Source organism: Gnatocerus cornutus, chromosome 1 (genome assembly GCF_029298725.1).
Source record: "Gnatocerus cornutus isolate USDA-ARS CGAHR chromosome 1, icGnaCorn1.1, whole genome shotgun sequence".
Taxonomy (NCBI): domain Eukaryota; kingdom Metazoa; phylum Arthropoda; class Insecta; order Coleoptera; family Tenebrionidae; genus Gnatocerus; species Gnatocerus cornutus.
In genome coordinates, this window is record NC_142233.1 from 12,338,863 (window position 1) to 12,355,784 (window position 16,922).

Consider the following 16,922-nt stretch of genomic DNA (forward strand, 5'->3'; position numbering starts at 1 on the left):
CCTTAAGGAGTTATATTGCGACACCCTGTATACGTCATAACTGCGGGGTTTGGCCTATTAGGTTGACAATGCGCGCTCGTATTTTCACCGCAAATGTCGCATACCGAAAACTAGGTGCCATTTCGGCGGAAACTCTAGCTTAAGTAAATAAATAACGTAAAAGTTCTAACTTTGAACATTAAACGGCACAACCGGGCAAACAATATTTAACTTTCGCTAGAGGAGGAGTAGACACCGAGGTACCGCTGTCACGTATACGAGCCCACTTAGTTACTTACATGGCACATGTTCTCCCCGGAGGCTCCGGAACGAATGTACGTGGCGCTACGTACAACATAATAACTTCCAAGCTATACAACATAATCACGGAGCCACAGAGTTGACAACCCTTTTTCAATTCACACCGCCGATAAAAATTTCGTCGAGGAATAAATTCACCGCCATCGAATCGATTTAAATATTGGAATTTTTATGCCGGCTGATACTATAGGATGTTCGAAGGTTTGCGGCTTGCTTCTTGTTGTTTGTTGCGGCTTTGCGAAAATAGAATACAAAACGAACCATGTATAAGATACACAAAACAGACTTCTGAAAGATGGAGGCGGATCGCGAAATACGGACGTGTCTTAATAAAATGATCCAAACTTGACTTCTACAGCGTTTTGCTTCTTTTCTCGGAATTGAAAAATATTGTTTGCTTGAGACAACGGTCATAAAATACCAATTCTTTCTGCTTACGTTTCACGGTTTTGCTATGTTTATAAATCACGGAATACACAGTCAAAACGAAGAGGCATTCTGTTATCACTACTCATTTATGGACCACACTTTATATCTAGACTGGTATTGACTGTTTTTGCCATATTGTTAAGTTTTTGAAGATTTATTACTTTATATTTAAACATTTAAAGCTCGATTACTAAAACTATAGGGCTGCAAAGACGAAATGCGCTATTTTATCTACTTCTAAGTCAACAGTTGGAAAAATCGGTTATTTATAAACTATCTAAAATCGTGCAATAATGAAGTTTTCTATGCAAGCAAATATGAAGTGCCTCGCCTATGATTGGTCAAATTCCATATAATAATGACTATAGAACAATGAAGAAATGTCAGTTTAAATTTTGCCAATTATTCTATTTATTTATATTTTTTATATAATCTTTTAATGCAAATTTTAAACAATTGACATTAAAATTTCGTAAGTAAATTAAATTAGTCACACTTATTTCAGTAATTGGTTGAAAATAAAAATTAAAATTATGGACGTAGAAAAATGTTTGTATTGTACACGCATGTTATAAAGTTATTATAGCACTGGTATAATTTAAACCTCGCCTTCGGCTCGAGTGCATAATATAAAACTATTATTTTACTAATATGATTTAAATCTCGCTTTCGGCTCGAGCTTTAATTCTCATCGTCGTGTAATAACAGTTTCATAATAGGCTTGTGCCGTAATATATTACTATATTGAACAAATTGGCATGGGCGTAATAGCTCAGAGATGTTTTTAAAGTGTGAATTAATTTGTATTAAGCGGCCGCCAGAGTAGTAATGCTAAAAAATCGTGCATTAATGATGTTCATTAACAAACGGTAGACGAAAAACTACCATTTTCATGTATAGATGGCTGAAAATTTCCAAAATATCCTTTGTTTCATCTACTTGTAGGCGAGAAATTTAATTTCACAGTTCGAAAGCAGATGATTTTTACAGATCTGACCCAAACTTATCTAAATTGTCTTGCGGCTGTACATAAAAAATCGTGCATTAATGGATTATCAAAAATCGTGTAATAAGGCAAATATGAAATGGGTTGGCTCTGATTGGCTAAAACTCATATAATATTGACCATGGCATGACTCGGCCATAAAAAAAATGTAAATTTACATTTTCTTAATTATTCCACTTTTACTTACTTACTTACATACAAGGTGTTTATAAATGTTTTTAGCATCAAGGGTGGCTCTGGAATTCCTGCCATGCACTTTTTTGCCGCTTTGTTTTCATGGTGAATATATCTATCTTGAAAATTATTTACAATGTTACTTATGTCAACGAAATTTCAGTAACAGTTTTGTGTCTAAGTTTTTGATTTTCAGGTTTTAAACCACAACTAGAACATTTCTCAAAACTTACTGTGCTCCATGTTTAAGGTTAACTGCAAATGTCAGTTTAAAAATCGAAACCCACATTTGTAATGAGCGGCAATTTTTTTTGACATTTCATAGCCACCCTTGATGCTAGAAACATTTACAAACACCTTGTACTTATATCAGTAAATGGTCGTGTATAAAAATAAAAACTAGAGACGTAGAAAAAATGCTGTATTGTACTCGCATGTTATGAAGCTATTATTGCACTGGTATAACTTGCACCTCGCCTTCGGCTCGAGTTTTAATTCACATCGTCGTACAAGAATAGCTTTGTGAGTTGTTTATAAAATAACATACTATACAACTATAACAAACAAATTGGCATCATGAGTTTTTTTTTCATACCTTTGGAAGTGTGAACTAAATTGTTTCATATGGCCGCCAGTACAGTAATCCTAAAAAATTGTGCATTAATGACCCTCATTAATATGCGGCAGAAGAAAAGGTGCCATTTACTAAATTTTACTAAATACCCTTTGCTTTATCTACTTGTTGGAAAGAAATTTAATTTCACAGTTTGGAAGCAGACGAGTTTGACAGAGCTAACCCAAACGCATAGAAAATGTCTTGTGGTTGAAAATGAAAAATTGTTTATTAATAAACTACCAAAAAGTTTTTTATGCAAATATGAAATTCATCGACTCTGATTGACTAAAACTCAAAGTGACAATAGAGCAATGGTTTTTAAAAGGAGTAAGTGATGTAAGGAAATGTCAACTGATATTTTGCTGCTCTTTCTATTCAGATCATTGTTCTGTAATACTAATTTCAGTGAATAGAGGTAAATAAAAAAAAACATATGGACGTAGAAAAAACGTTGTATTGTACACGCATATTGTAGTGGTACGATTAAAACCTTGCTTTTTGGCTTGACTAAGTATTATAAAACTTTCATTGCATTGGTAAGATTTAAACCTCGCTGTTGGCTCGAGTGCATATAATGAAGCCATTATTGCACTCGTATGACTAAAGTCAAGATTTGTTTATTGCTCGTTTCTTTTGAATATCGAGTGGCGCACTTCAATTAACTACACGGCATTAGCACGTTTATTAAATTTATTAAATGGAACAGAGAACATCTCAAACTGGAAATCTACGTCTCTCAACCGAAAGCCAAATGTCAAAAAGGGACTTAAAAGAGCAAATTCAAATGACCAGAAAACGAATTCAGAGTAGTGCGGGTTTTGCTCACTTCATGCGAATGAATTTAGTATAATATTAGTTGCTACGATGCTGATTTCGGATTTAAATCGTCACGCCCAAACTTTTTCAAAATGAAAAACAAAGTGAAGAAACTTGAAATTACAAATTTTGCTATTAAATTAAACCGACTACACTTGAACATGTAATCATCAAATGCCTTCTACGATTAATGCAAGGTAGTTTATTAACAAAGCTATTAAAATATTTAATCCTCTTCATATGTAAATTAGAAACTGTCTATTCAAACTTAGTTTCGAGCACGCTAAAATTCGACGTAGAGTAATTTAGGAAATTTGTTTCTATTAGATGGAGTAAACTAATTTCGTGATTTAAGACATTACTGAAAGATATTTTTGCACAGTTTTCATTATTCCGAACGTTGGCTTCTCTTGTTGCACCTAATGCGCTATTAACTGTAGAAACGAGCGTGGCGTGTTTTGTGAAAGTCAATAAAATTCGAACTGTCTTGCTGTCTGTTGGAGTAAGTGACGCTGAATTTAACACAATATGGAACACAAAACGACGAGCTCAGCGCAGACAACTTGTAAAGCGGTTTACATAAGAGAATACAAACTGTTGTACTATACTTATTCCGCTTTGTGATTTTAGTTTGAAAATAGTGTCGGACCCACAAGTTTCGGTTACTTTTTTTAGGTGAGACTGTATAGTCGATTCCCTTGAAATTTTTAGAAAACTGGGAAATACAGTACTTTTGCTATCCAATTTAACTTATAGTCCCTAACAACGTACGTAAATATATTTGCGTAAAATGAGCACTAATAACTTTATTCACTATTCAAAATTTTTAACTCTTAGAATTCAGTTATTTCCTAACGTCCGTAACTATATTGTCCAGTTTTGGATTTTACATAAAGTTCTGCGTAGAATGAGCACCAGTAGTTTAAAATTGCTCGATAAGTAAGCGAGATATCGAGCTTTATATCTTTCGAAACTAAAAGTTTAAAAATTCACAACTTTAATCGCCTCTACTTTTATTATTTTCCGATGTACGTAAATATGGCGCCTAGTTTTGGATTCTGCAAGAAATTCTGCGTAAATTGAGCACAAGTAGTTTAAGACTGCTTGATAAATAAGCGAGATATTGAGCTTAATGCTTGTCGAATTTATAAGTTTACTATCCACAACTTAAAACGCTTCTAATTCGGTTATTTTTTGCTCAGTTTTAGATTTTGCCTAAAAGTCTGCGAAAAATGAGCGCTAACAGTTTAAAATTGCTTTGAAAGTAGCGAGATATCGAGTTTTATATTTTTCGAAATTCTAAGTTTTTTAAACTTATAATTTCGTTAGTTCTTTACGTACGATAATATTTTGCACACTATTAAATTTAGCGGAAAATTTTGCGCAAAATAAAAATTAATAGTTTAAGATTGCTTACTTGTCAAAACTATAAGTTTACTATTCACAACTTAAAACGTTTTCAATTCGGTTATTGCTTGACGTACGTGATTATGCCACTCATCTTGCACTTCGACATCATTAGAATATAGGTAGTACCCCCATTCTCTTCATAACACGCACGATATTTAAAGTAAGCAAATTCAAAACTCCCGCCACCCACCTTGTTGGTAGGCCTGCTTACTGGCGGTTCTGTCATTCTTCATTTTCGTGCCATAACACGTTCACGTTTTTTTCCGAGTTTTGAAGAAATTAGCCAACAAACGTTAGGCAATGGGAAAATATCGTAAAAGAAGACATCGTGACCACAGTTCGAGTTGCAGTCCGTCCCCAGGAGCGAGAGAGCACAGCGAACTTGGTCAGAAATTTCATCACCTAGAAAATGAGGTTATGTTGCGGCGTCACCGTGGCGTCTTCAGGAATTTGACGACACTCTTCGGACTTTCTTGACTCCAGGCTCGTCCCAGAAAGAACAATTGCAACTGCAGTTTATCCTGTTGATTGCGGTGTACTTTAGCGTATACCTTTCCAGTAGACATCGTGGCCACAGTTCGAGTTGCAGTCCGTCCCCAAGGGCCAGAGAGAACAGCGAACTCGATCAGAAATTTCATCGCCTAGAAACTGAGAAAGAACACAATTCCGCTTTCTTCTTATGGAGATTTGCGTTGCAACTTGCAGTTTATCCTGTTGGTTGCGGTGTACTTAAGCGTATACCTTTCCAGTAGACATCGTGGCCGCAGTTCGAGTTGCAGTCCGTCCCCAAGGGCCAGAGAAAACAGCGAACTCGATCAGAAATCTCATCGCCTAGAAACTGAGAAAGAACACAATTGCGCTTTCTTCTTATGGAGAATTGCGTTACTACTGCAGTTTATCCTGTTGTTTGCGGTGTACTTTAGCGTATACTTTTCCAGTAGACATCGTGGCCACAGTTCGAGTTGCAGTCCGTCCCCAGGGGCCAGAGAGAACAGCGAACTCGATCAGAAATCTCATCGCCTAGAAACTGAGAAAGAACACAATTGCGCTTTCTTCTTATGGAGAATTGCGTTGCAACTGCAGGTTATCCGGTTGGTTGCGGGGTACTTTTGCGTATACCTTTCCAGTAGACATCGTGGCCACAGTTTGAGTTGCAGTCCGTCCACAGGAACGAGAGAGAACAGCGAACTCGATCAGAAATTTCATCGCCTAGAAAAAGAGGAGTTGCAGCATTTTCAGGAATCTTCGGACTTCCTTGGCCTTGAATGAACGCAATTGCGCTTTCTTCTGATGGAGAATTGCGTTGCAACTTGCAGGTGTTCTTATTGGTTGCAGTGTACGTTTTTTGTATGACCTAGCAGCGTTGTCTGAGGTGACCTTTCTTCACGTTGCGCTTTCTTCTTATGGAGAAATGCGCTGCAAAATTGCTGATTTCCCTGCTGATTGCGGAGTACGTTTTACGTTACTGAGATTATCTTCTTCAGAGTTGCTTTCTTGTAGAGAATTGCGTTACAACTTGCAGGTTGTCCTGCTGGTTGCGGTACGTTACTGAGACTATCCTAACGGATGAGGTGAGCCCGAGGATGCGCCTGTTTAGAGCAAGAAGTGTTGTCACTCCTTGTGCAGATGCCAGTTGGGACGTCAACGATAGGTGATCCTGTTCATGCAAATTTGTCGGCGCGTTGGGCCTCTATTCTAACACAAGGTTTGCCTTCTGTATCTCGCTCCACTTTGGTCCCAAATACCCATTGGATGGTAATTGTCCTTTGTTCAACGCGCAAAAATCCAATCCAGAATCAGTCGTCTGTGTCCCTGAAAGGGTAATCTATCGCGACACTCGTTAAGCTGGACTTCAAGTTCAGATGAGGCGGCCCTCTTCAATATCAAACGGTTTTATACCAACTTTTGCAAAAGGAGGGGGGGGGCGACAATGATGTGCAGATTATAGGATGATTATCGGATGCAGCTCGCCTTTTGGCAAATGTATATTACACTCAAATCTGCTTTCCGTCTAGAATTAATTCTCAAACGTTAAAAAGTCGAATCTCGTTCCCTTTTTTGGCAATAATCTTGAAGAACGACTTTTAGGAAACAAAAACACTTGGAAAGACGGCCTCTCCAAGGGATCTGACTTTGTCAAGGCGTCCTTAAAACTGCCGAGGTTCATACCAGCACTGGTCATCCCGTTTGGACGCACCAATCAGAAATGGACAAAGAATTTTTACCCAAGAAAACACAACTTAAACGATCCGAACCACAGAAGACCAGTCACGGAAGTTGGAGATTAGCAGTGGCGGCCTCCACTGTAAGATTTGCCGAACGATTGCAGTCTTTTATTGATGCTTGACAGTCCATCACCAGCAACTAGACAAATTTGTCGTTGATTTGGGGTTTTAAAATCCTTTTTTTGTTAATCTTCCACACCAAGGTCATCTTCTGCTGAAAGATTGATGTCTGTCTCAGAAAATCAAGCGACTTAGGTCGCAGTTAATGTTACTAAAGAAGGGTGTTATAAATTTATAACCAAGTAAACCAAACCAGTTGAAGTACAATTCGTTACTACTGTTTTACAGTCTGTAAGCCTAATGGTTCTCAGCGACGAATTTTAAATTTAAAACACTTAAGCATTAGGTCTTTGCCCTAAGTTGCTTCTTAGCTTCAATTGATCTAATGGTTGCATATTTCTTTGTTTGATTATTCACACTGATAGGCGATTTCTTCGCTTTTGTTTAAATGAAAAAACTTGTTGTTCTTTGTCAGTTTTATAATAAGATGACTTATTGCTCTTTAATGACACGATGAATCTTGCTCTGGTATCTCCAAGACTGTTAGAATCTTTCAGATTTCTAATTAATATTAAAAAATCAAGTCCATCTTGCAAGGTCGTGAAAATTTTTAGGAATTCTTTTGAATTCGGAACGAATGACTGTAGAGTTGCAACCGGAAAAGAAGATCAAAGTTAGAGCTAGAGTTTTCAAAGAAACTTTCTTGCACAATTAGAGAATATACTAGATTTTACACCCGTCTGTACAGCTGTACAGTATGGCTGGCTTAATACAAGGTACATGGAAAGAGCGAAGGTTTAGCCCTTCAACAATTTTGAGATAAATATGACGCTCGCATGTTGTTTATCTCCCTCTTTAACAGAAGATTATCTTAAGTGGCAGCTTAAAGTTTCTCTATCAGACTGTCAAATAAAGTCGTTTGACTTTTCAACTGAGACTTACTCTGATGCCTCGTGGACCGGCTGGTGAGTTGTAAATGGAAATCAATGGGCGTTTAGACATTGGATGAAGAAAAAGAAGTGTCACTTCCATTATCTTGAATTCCTAGCACCTTTTGGTCTAAGGTGGTTAGCTTTCGAGCCACGTCATGCAAAAATTTATTAAGGCTTGACAACGCCACCGCCGCTGTTAATATAAATAGGATGGGTGGTATTCAATTTCCATTACTTCCTAAATTATCCAGAAGGATTCACAATTTTGTGAGCAGCAGAACTATGGATCTTTGCTTCTTATGCAAGCTCTTTAAATAATGCCATGGCTGTTTAGGAGTCCAGAGAGATACTTGCATTAACAAAATGGTAGCTTCTATTTCCAGTTCAACATACAAACAATGGCGTGACGTGGAAGAAATGTAGTCACGGAGCCACTTTTGCGTTAAACGTTATAGTGAAATCAGTAGACAATGTTTTGTCCTTTCTGACATACGAATTCAAGACGGATTTTCGTACGGGAGTCTTAACAGTTTCAATTCGGCTTTGGCCTTTCTTTTTACTCCTAAATTAGGTGAGGATCACAGGATTAAACGGTTTTTAAGCATATCTATCACTTGAGGTCATCAAGTCCCAAGTAGGATAAAGTTTGGACCTCAGTGTTGCCTTAGCACACCTTCGCACAATTTCATTAAACGCAGACATATCTCTCTGTTTTTTAACATTGAAGCTTGCACTTCACCAAACGGAGAAGATAAGACGTTTTGTTTTCGTCTTTTTTCCAACTTTCCAAAAGAATGCCTCTTTCGCTACAATTAGTCGAGCCATAAAGGATGTTTTGGAAACAGCAGGTGTTGACGCCTCTATTTTCTCGGCAAATGCCGCTAGAGCCTTTAGGAATGGACTATTCTTAGGATGGTCCAAAAATCCGTTGTGTGCGGCATTATAACCGTTCTATTATGTAAAATAGATGTGGTCCTTTTGCTAAGGTTGTTTTAAATTATCCCTAATATACGTTTATATTAGGTTAGCCTTGTCATTGGAGACACTGACATAGTTTATTTTCATCTTTTACGTTTACCGATATTTATTCCAGTTTTAAATTGAGAATGGAATAAATAAAAGTCGAGTCGCAACGTACTTTAAACATCTACCTATATTCTAATGATGTCGAAGTGCAAGATGAGTGGCATAATTAACAAGATCAAACGAACTTACCAAGTGAAGTTCGATCTTGATTATGCTATCATCTTGCACAACGACATCACTCCCACCCTTTGCATCTTCAAAAAGATGCAACCCTGATCTTCCCAAGTTGCGACATCGAAGACTTTAAAATAATGACAGAACCGCCAGTAAGCAGGCCTACCAACAAGGTGGGTGGCGGGAGTTTTGAATTTGCTTACTTTAAATATCGTGCGTGTTATGAAGAGAATGGGGGTACTACCTATATTCTAATGATGTCGTTGTGCAAGATGATAGCATAATCAAGATCGAACTTCACTTGGTAAGTTCGTTTGATCTTGTTAAATATATTGCCCAGTTTTAGATTATGCATAAGATTCTGCGTAAAATGAGCGCCAACAGATCAAAATTGCTTTGTAAATAAGCGAGATCTCGAGCTTTATTTTTTTCAAAGCTATAAGTTCACTTCAACTGTAACTTTAAACGTTTCTAATTCGGTTATTCCTTGACGTACGCAAATATGTTGTCTAGTTTTAGATTCTGCGTAAAATTTTGCGTAAACTGAGTACTGATTGATTGCTCTGTAAATAAACAAGAAATTAAGTTTTATACTTTTTAAAAGTTTACCATCCTCAATTTTAAGCTCTTATAATTCAGTTATTTCCTACGGAACGTATCTATACAGAGTGTTCTAAAACTCATGACCCAGAAAACAGGGGAGGGAGCCGACAGCAATGCAGATGATAAATTTGAAAACAAAAATTGATTGAGTTTGATCATATTTGACCAAAAAAAAATTAACAACCAATCCCGAAAGCTTATTCTAGAGATGGAGTAAAAAGCCATGCCTATTTCCTAGGCAACGAGACTCTGACCAATGGACGATAGTATGTGTCCATTTACCGATTTTCAAATACTGTTTAGCCTCTGGTTTGGCTACCGTTTTTTGTCTTAACTCGATTTTTGTTTCGAAATTTTGGTTCAGAATTGTTGCCTGCTTAAGTCTTTTTTTCTCTGGATCACCAAATCTGGGGCATTCTATAGTGTTTAGTTTTCGATTTTACATACAGTTCTGGGCAAAATGAGCACCAGTTGTTTAAAATTGCTCGATAAAAAAAAGAGATATCTAGCTTTATACCTTTCAAAACTAAAAGTTTACTATCCACTATTTTAAACGCTTTTGCTTTAGATATTTTGCCATGTACGTGAATATGTTGCTCAGTTTTAGATTCAGCGCGAAATTCTACGTAAATGAGCACTAATAGTTTAAAATTGCTATGTAAATAAATGAGATATAGACCAAATCAAATAAAAAAAAAACATAAAAATGTGTCTTGGTGTCTTGGGCATAAATATGTTTATAGTATTACTATTATTAGTAATGTAGTACCGGTTTTATTCTACGACCTTGACTTTGGCATAGGTTTTAAGGCAGAAATAGATCTGGGAAAAAATTGACTTTGTTCCAAAAATTTTGAAAAATGACGAATGGGCAAAGAAACGGAGCCACATAATGCTTCGACTGCCTCGTTATTACTGTGTTCTGAACCCCATCAAATTAACTTGGGGCTTTCTGAAGAGATCGAATCGGAAGATGAACAAGTTTCCAAATTTAAGCTCGAACGTGGTGGACATGATTCGAACAGAAGCCGCCAAAATTGGACTTTATTTGTGGGGAAACTGTATTAAACATGTTCAACAAGTTGAGGACAGTTAGTGTCGCCCAATTTTCCCAAATTTGTGATTTATTTGGAAGAAAGCGACGGCGATGAAAATTTTCGCTGAAAGCGACAGTGATTGATTTCATTCTAATTAATAAAAATGATCAAACATGTAATCGTGTGTTTTTAATTCCGATTTAATTAGTTCTTATTCTAAACCCGGCCTTGCCCCAAATTCGTTCTTGACCACTTTCGGGTACCTGGAAATGATTTACAATGGGGTTGCTTGCACTTTTGAGAACCCTCATAATCGTTGCGGTAATGAGGACTGTGTGCCATAAAAACGTTAGAAGAATTGAAGTATACAAGCATTTTTAATCTTGCTAGAGTTCTCGCAACTTTTTAAATGAGAGGTCTGTGAGAAATTGTAAAAGCCAAAACTCACTAGATTCTCGCGCGAAAAACTTGCAGTATTTATTGCAAACAGTGCTCCAGACTTTATGGTTTTAAGTTGATAAATCATTGCTGATTCATAATAATAGTAGTAAGGTAGTACCGAATTACTTCTCAAGGGAGTGGAGACAAACCAGAACTACCTTAGTATTAATACACATCTCAACAAAAAAATATATATTTTTTTAACATTCTGAAACATAGAAATCCGCAGAGATATTCAAAATATATTTTTTGTTACCCTGGATATCTCTGCGGATTTCTATGTTTTTAAGATCATAGTCTTCGAATATATTCTTGAAAGTACTGAATTGACCAAGAAAAGTTTGAATTTTTTAAGATTTTCAGTAAATATGGGCATAAAGTTACACTTTCTCGAGTCATCTAGATAGATTTCCTGAGAATCTAGGAAATTGTAGTGAAGAACAGGGAAACGGCTTCCCCCATTCTAAAAGTGATGAAAAGAATGGTATCAGGGTAGATGGGATCGTCACTTGATAGCAGATTACTGCTGATCTTTAAAAAGAGTTTTTTGGCAAAAAAATAAATATAAATGACGCGCTTATAAAATGCGTTTTATTAAAGTTTAACATAAGTTTTATATTTTTTTTTCTTTTTCAACTTCTAAGTACATTAATTAACCACTCAAACGAAACAATTTTTACTAATTTTCAAAAAAAATGTTTTTATTCCCTTTTAATAATCCATGCCGGATGTGTTACAGTTGTGCGCTTATTTGCAAAAATTAGATTTTTATATTTTATTCGGCTGGAAATAGAAACCGTTACCTACATACATATTTATTCAGTTTTATAAAAACGATCTTCGCTAATAATGTTACAAATTGGGTACAAGTTTGATGCAAAATAATGTGTTTTGCTAACACTAATATGTTATACTGTTTCTATGGTGCATAAGAACTCACCCTTTATATTGCTCTTAAAATACGCTTTTTTTTATAAAGTACGTCGTCAATGGCAACGTATCTTATAGAGTTATAAAATACGATTCAAAAATTCACTTTATTCATTTTGCTTACATTTTTCATAAAAGTTAAAAGTACAGTAATTGAAATTTTGACGAACGTTGTTAGAACTAGCACATTTCTCCCGTAACATCGTTAATGTGTTTTCAGCTTCTTCTGCAAATATTTCATTCCCAGTTGCTCTTGTAATAGCTGTTTCATTCTTAAACTCTCTTCCAGCGTATTCTTCTACTTCGACTACTTCATTCCCAATGGCGCTCGTAGTATTAGATGTTCCATTCCCAAAAACTTGTCTAGCTATCTTTAATCTTTCTCCCAGCGACTCTTCAATATAAGATTCTGCTACTTTTGCAGATTCCCATCCTCCATGTCTCTTCAAGGACGTAATATCTCCCCCTACATTGTAAATTTTATTATATGTTCTGAATAATAAACTGACTACTCACCAGCATTAACAAAAAGAGTCGCCGAAGTGCGGCGAAAACAATGCCCAGTGTAACTCGATGGATTTTCTAGTTTAAGATATGTTGCGATTTTCTTCCCCAAAGGTGTTGATTCCCACACATTGGCAGCTGCACTTTCCCTTATTGTAATGTAAGAAAAATCTTGTAGGTGATTTTCTTGGGCGCAAAACAATATAACGTCTATATAATTCGATGGGATTAACCCCAAAACCTTCACTAACAATGGTGAATCATCGTTCCTTATGGGTTATAGAATCCGGAATAATGACATTTATTGTGTCACCACAATCATGTACGTCACTGAATTCCATAGCGGCCAATTCGGCTTTTCTACAGACTCCAGCAACTCCGAAGATCAGTGCAACCTGAAAAATTTCATAAAATTTATGTCTAAGTATAATTTATTCCTTACTTTGACAAATAAATATTCCCCTTCATCCGCTTGTTGTAAAAATGTTCTAATTTCCTCTTGTGTCAAGACCTGGGACTTTTTACTGCGATAACCAACATTTAAATTTTTTTTAAAAACTTGTCAATTTGTATGTTGTCTTTGGCTTTTAGTGTAGCCTTGAGCATGGAATGCGCTGGCCGCAATGAGGCTGGTGACAACTTTTGCGACTAAAAAGTAAATGTTTTAGTTTTTCAAAAATGTTCCATTTCTATTTACGCACTTACCCTCATATCCAGGAATGTCAAAATGACATCTTCCGTTACTTCCGTGATGCCATTCTAATTTTTCAGTCATGAAATGAATGATACACTTTCTCGTAGGCGGGTTTTGATTTTGCAGGTAACAAATTGCCCCGTAATTCCTTACCTTTTTCCTAAATTTTTTGAGGAACACTCTCGCACATTTTAACCGATGCAAATTGTTTTTTTCACAATTTGTTTACTGTTACTATAGGAAACCTACCACCGCACCCTTTACCCACCACACTTTGACACATTTTGCTACAACTAAGAATTTTTTAATCAAAGAAGATTTTTCATAAAACAAGCATTAGTGTTAGAAAAAATCTTAAAGACAACTCGTGTTTTATACAGGGTGATTTTTTTTAAAACGGCAGGTGTTGTAGAATTTTTATTTATGAACCGATTTCAAAAATTTAAAAAACAAATTAAATGGTTTTTAATTTACTATAAACTGATGATTTTAAAATTTTTCTAAATGTCTTAGTATCTTTTGGGCGATAATCAACTTTCTTATATTAAATTGACACCCATATTTTTTTTTTCATAATTTAGAAGATATTAATTTTCTTGATTCAGAATTGTGTAATATGTTCTACTTTTACAAAAAATATTTAAAAAAAAAAATCAAAAATGAAAAAATTTAGGCAATAAAAGTTAATAAAATCTAGGTGCGTGGTGTCAAATAACACAATATCGTTATTGTAATGTCAAAAAGCAGCAAATAACAGAAAGAACAAGTTTTCTTTCAACAAGATGGGGCTGCACCTTACAATGCACAATGCATTTCTCGTATGTGTCAATTGTGCAATAAAAAAAGCGAGATGGCGTTTCAACAGTATTTTAATTAAATTAGGTAGTTGTTTTTTCTGATTTGTAATTATTATTGTCTTTTGTTATTAATAATTTCAAAAAAAAATGCCGATCCTTTCGGTTATTTGCTGCTTTTTGACATTACAATAACGGCATTCTTTTATTTGACACCATGCAATAGATTTTATTAACTTTTATTGCTTATTTTTTTTTTCAATTTTGATAATTTTTTAAAAAATATTTTTGGTAGAAGTAGAACATATTGCACGTTTCTGAATCAAGAAAATTAATATCTTCCAAATTATGAAAAAAAAAATGGGTTCCAATTTAAAATAAGAAAGTTGAGTATCGCCCAAAAGATATTAAGACATTTAAAAAAATTTTAAATTCATCAGTTTATAGTAAATTAAAAACCATTTAATTTGTTTTTTAAATTTTTAAAATCGGTTCATCTATAAAAATTCTACAACGCCTGCCGTTTTAAAAAAAATCACCCTGTAGTTAAAAAATCTCGTTCTATTAAATCCTCGCTCGCTCCGCTCGCTCGGATTTTAACTACGAACTCGATTTTTAAACTATCTATAAAACACTAGTTGTCTTAATAGCTATAATAATATACATGTTATTTATTTCTTAATTTTACTGATATTTTGAGTAAAATATGAAAATCAAGATTGAAAAATAGATCAGAAGGGCAACAAAATCATTGTGGACTATTTATAGGGAATGACAATTTTTAATAATTGCTTTGCGCCCCCCATTTGCCCGTCGTTAACAAATTTCCACGTGAGCCACCAAGTTCTGGCACATAAGCTCGCGTGCTATTAAAAAGTTTGAACACCGGAAACTTTTAATAATAGAAAACACAAGCAAGCGCCCGCGGCGGGCGATCTTATGCAACCGCTGCCAACTTCCCAAGTTTACCAACAAATAAATTTTTGAGTTAGCCGACCTGTACAACAAGGCCCGCGGCTGAGCAGAGAAACCGAGTTATAACTTGTTCCCTTTAATTTTCGAAAAGACCGTTCTGTAATAACGTGTCCAATTTGCACTTTGCAGGCCAACCCGAGCCTTCGATAAAATGGTGGCGTGGTGAGAAACTCATCGAATCGACGGAGACCCGGAGTGGATTTCAGAACGTGCGCTCCAACCAACTGGTCATCAAAGGGCTGCGAAGGGCCGATCAGCACGCCGCTTTTACATGCCAAGCTTCGAACAACAACATCAGTCAACCGGTGTCCGCAACAACGTCAATCGAGATATATTGTAAGTACACGATGACAGGGACTATGATATATTATTCTTTAGAGACGTAAGCAGACTTTTCGTCGACAGGACAACAATAGTCATTTTACGACAATTGTATGATATTGCGACGCGCTTGGACTAATTGTACCGTGACATACAGGTTCTTTGTCAAGGGAGAGCTTTCTACATTTTTGATGGGGATTTTAGCTGGATCAATCAAACGAACTCTTTATGGCATCTTTGTGGTTTACTGCAATCACTGCCGACATTGATGTGCTCGACTTTGTCAAGCGCTAACGCTCTGGTTAATTTTTTACGAATTACCCTTCAAAGTATCCATCGCAAATACCACTTTATTTATTAACTACCAGCAGGTAGAATCGGTACAAACATTTCTACTTACTCAATACTCTAATATATTGTAATTTTAATACAGTGCGTGTCCTGCCACGATTAGAATCATCATGTTTTATTTATTGCATTTCGCTTCGGTATGAAGGCCCTTTTATCTCTGCTTTGACAAATTTCGCCGCCATGTCAAAATACTGTTTTCATTCTATCATCGTAGATGGCGGCGATTAAGATTCAAGCGCATATTTACGGTACCCCAGAAGCATATCCAATTTTTATGAAAAATGAGTTAAATAATGTTGCTTTTAGGGGACTTAAACAAAAAATGGAAATTTTAAGCCTCTAAAGCAGCCTAAAAGTAAGTCACACATTTTTGGCCGATCTATGGTGGCGCCATCTATCCATAGTTTTGCATATTACATCAAGATACCGACATTACCCACAATTTTATAATTATTTGGGTAAAATCAAATCGACAAACTGCTGTAAAGTGCAACAAAGACGTGTTGAATTATTGAAAATGAACATGGCTAGCAGTGCTGCTGCAACAACATCTAAAAGCACATCAACGCTAATTCATACAAATTGTGAAGCTACACATGCCGAAACTGCAAATGTAAATAAAGGAAATATGAACTTTTCTGAAGGATTCATAAATATTTGCAATTATTCAGTTGTTATAAATAATTAAATCAATAAATCAAAAATAAAAATAATTAACTTAAATTAAATTTAATGATGTCGTCTAAGAAATCTTGAGTGTATCACGGCCAAAAAGTGCCATTTTGCTCTTGCCTTCTTTCTTTTTGGCCTTGGTACACAAATAACTATTATTACTCTTTACATCTTTTTTAAGGCAGAGAAAAATAATCCCCATTAGATGAAAAACAAACGGTTTTAGGTTTCTCTAAGAAACTAAGTACTACATCATCTTAGAAGCATAAAGAACCAACTCCTTACAGGTCTACATTTTGAGGTGATTTTCTTACTCAACTGATCCAAACTTACTTAAATTGATAATAACAACAAGTATATTATTTGTGGATGATAAAGAAAAAAAATCGTGTATTGGAATATTTCCTTAAAATTTTTGTTGTAAGACCAAAA

General features: G+C 35.6%; 1 protein-coding gene across 3 annotated transcripts in view; it reads left to right on the top strand.

Annotated features, from left to right (window-relative positions):
* Positions 1 to 16,922, top strand: part of side-VI (sidestep VI transmembrane protein) — a 481,913-nt gene that overhangs the window by 375,302 nt on the left and 89,689 nt on the right. For all 3 annotated transcript variants that reach the window (XM_088044224.1, XM_088044994.1, XM_088045766.1), the window contains exon 6: positions 15,276 to 15,482. In XM_088044224.1, coding sequence (XP_087900350.1) covers positions 15,276 to 15,482 — 207 coding nt within the window. The remainder of the gene's footprint in view (positions 1 to 15,275; positions 15,483 to 16,922) is intronic.